General features: G+C 40.2%; 1 protein-coding gene across 1 annotated transcript; it reads left to right on the top strand.

Moving 5' to 3' along the window:
- The first annotated feature begins 326 nt into the window (after nucleotides 1–326).
- On the top strand, nucleotides 327–1,246 carry LOC103194214 (olfactory receptor 1A1-like). The gene is given in 2 exon segments (XM_007937581.1): nucleotides 327–1,035; nucleotides 1,038–1,246. Coding segments are annotated over 2 exon segments (918 nt in total).
- The last annotated feature ends 1,898 nt before the right edge of the window (nucleotides 1,247–3,144 follow it).

The following is a 3,144-nucleotide window of genomic DNA, read 5'->3' as shown; positions in this document are numbered from 1 at the left end:
ATGGGGGCTGCTATGAGTGAGAATTGACTCAAGGGCACTAGGTTTTTTTTTTTGGTTTTGGACCAACAGGAATTTTCAAATATATATATATATATATATATATATGTATATATGTATGTGTATGTGTGTGTGTGTGTATATATATATATATATATATATATATATATATATATATATATATATATATATATAAACACATACTATCTTCTGGATTTATTACCTTAGAAATGTAGCTCAATTTTGGAGTCAAAAGTGGTGGATAAGGATGATCACACAATAACTTCATTAATAATCTGGATTCTTCTCCCTTTCATATAGAAGGAGCCATGAGGAAAGAAAACCAGTCTGCTACTCAGGGTTTCATTCTCCTGGGAATTACCAGTCAGCAGGAGCAGGAAGTTGTCTTCTTCATCCTCTTCCTGTTTATTGACCCCATCACAATGATTGGAAACCTGCTCATCATCTTGGCCATTTGCTCTGACATTCGCCTTCACAACTGCATGTACTTTTTCCTTGCCAGTCTCTCCTTTGTTGACATCCTCTTCTCGTCTGTAACAGTCCCTAAGATGCTGGCAAACCACATCTTGGGCACCAAAGGCATTTCCTTTGGGGCATGCCTAACACAGATGAATTTCATGCTTGCCTTTTCTAACGCAGATAGCTATATCTTGCCTGTGATGGCATATGACCGTGCTGTGGCCATCAGCCACCCTCTTCATTACACAACAATTATCAGCCTGAGGTGTTGTGTCCTGCTTGTTGTAGGATCTTGGGTGATTGGAAATGCCAATGCCCTCCCCCACATTCTGCTTACAGCTAGTCTGTCCTTCTGTGGCCACCAGAAAGTGGCTAACTTTTACTGTGACATTTCTTCTTTGCTCAAGTTGCCTTGTTCTGATACCCACTTAAATGTGAAAATTATATATGTAGGGGCTGGTGTTTTTTGTGTGCCATTAATAGGCATCATTATCTCCTATACTCGAGTCTTTGCTACCATCTTACGGGTTCCATCTACCAAGGGCATGCTCAAAGCCTTCTCTACCTCACAGTTGTTTCTTTATATTATGGGACAGTGATGGGCTTGTATTTCCGCCCTCTGACCAGTTACGGCCTGAAGGATGCAGTGCTGACTGCAATGTACACAGTAGTGACTCCACTGTTAAATCCTTTCATCTACAGTCTGAGAAACCAGGACATGAAGGCTGCCTTGGGGAAACTCTTCAGCAAAAGATTTCCTCATAAGTAATGTGAGGTCATACATTAAGGATTCACTTGAGAGTCTAGCCTCAATGTTATTTCCCTCCAAGAGCCATCATTGGTCTTTCCAACCAGAAATTCCACTTCTCAGGAACCTTGTAATACTTTGATGAGACATCTTAATGACACTTTATACACACTCATGCCCCTTTTGGCAGAGTTGTTGTTGTTGTTGTTGTTGTTGTTGTTATGTGCCCTCGAGTTGGACACGACTCATAGTGATCTTTCTTGGGTTTCTGAGGCCATATCACTACGGAAGTAGATTGCCCAACCTTCCTTCCGAGGAGTGGCTGGTGGGTTTGGACCGCAAGCCTTCTGGTTAGCAGTCAACTGCCTTAGGCACCACGCTACCTACCATTAGGCTCATGCTTCAATTATGCTACTGACAGCAGAGTCAAGTTGAGAAAGTCTGAACCTAGGCATCCACGTCTACATATTAGGAATAATAACCTGTGTCCTGCCTCCAAAACAGGGTTGAAAAGACTCCATACACTTATGGTTTGAAGGATATAAATCACTACTGAAATGTAAATTTTATTCCACTATTAGGTTTAATCATCCCTGCTAAGATTATAGGGAACCTGGTGGTGCTGTGATTAAAGGGCCTGGCTACTAACCAAAAGGTTGACAGTTCAAACCCAATAGGTTCTTCATGGAAGAAAGATGTGGAAGTTTGCTCTACAGCCTTAGAAACCCTGTGGAGCAGTTCTTCCCTGCTCCACAGGGTCACTGTGAGCTGAATCAACTCGATCATGGGTTTGGGTTACTATAATTTTCCAGCAGGAGTTCAACGTCCCTCATCTAACTTCAAGTTACAAGAGTAATGTGAGGTTGTTACAGTGGTTAATGGCATGAATTTTCCTAAGAATCTAGATTTTCTCCCCTCTTCTTTTATACTCCTCTTTAGCACTTACTATTTCACTATGTGAAATTACAATAATCATAAGAATCTATGTGTATATTTGTGGCTTTAACTGCAAATAAAAATCACTGAACCTCTATGTGTAGTCAATTATTATTTCCTTTTACCATCTTCCTTTAATTCTGCCAAACATGCCATCCTAAAGTGTTTTTTTTTTTAATAATTTTTTATTTTTAAAGTAACTTAAGTCTCATAAGAAGTTCTGAAAATAGTACAGAAAGTTCCCATGAACCCCTTTACTTAGCTTCCCCTAAAAATAATATCTTACATAATCATAGTAAATTGTCAAAACCTGGAAATTCATTTTGGTAAAACACTATTAACACAGATAAAGACATATAGAAGTTCCTTGTATTTTATTCATTTTTACATGCAGTCGTGTGTGTGTGTGTATATGTGTGTGTGTGTGTGTGTGTGTGTGTGTGTGTAGGTATAGTTCTATTAATTTTTTTATTGTAATTTGGGTGAAAGTTTATGGAGCAAATTCATTTTCCATACAACAGTTCATACACATTTTGTTTCATATTGATTGCAATGCCTGCAATGTAACAGCTCTCTTCCCACTTCCTCCCTGTGGTTACCTTTCCCCTGTGTCCTTCTTTCCTGTACATTCCTGCACTCTGAGCTATCTCCCTGTGCAAATACTGCCCTTCTGATCTCCCATGGTTGATTGTTCTAAGCAGTGTACCTACCTGGTGTAAATGTTCACTTTATACACCTGTCTATTGTTTGGCTAGAAGCCACTGAAGTTCAATTCCTGGACTAAAGAGTGACTAGGGGTCATGTTATTGTTGTTGTTGTTAGGTGCCGTAGAGTCGTTTCCAACTCATAGCGACCCCATGCGCAGCAGAACAAAACACTGCCCAATCCCGCACCAGCCCCACAATCCCTGCTATACTTGAGCCAATCATTGCAGCCACTGTGTCAATCCATCTCGTTGAAGACCTCCCCCTCTTTCATCGACC

The sequence above is a fragment of the Orycteropus afer genome, unplaced genomic scaffold (assembly GCF_000298275.1).
Source record: "Orycteropus afer afer isolate SDZICR_OR568_19922 unplaced genomic scaffold, OryAfe1.0 scaffold00042, whole genome shotgun sequence".
Lineage (NCBI taxonomy): Eukaryota > Metazoa > Chordata > Mammalia > Tubulidentata > Orycteropodidae > Orycteropus > Orycteropus afer.
Note: the sequence above shows the minus strand (reverse complement) of the source record. Positions and strands in the feature narration are given on the sequence as shown.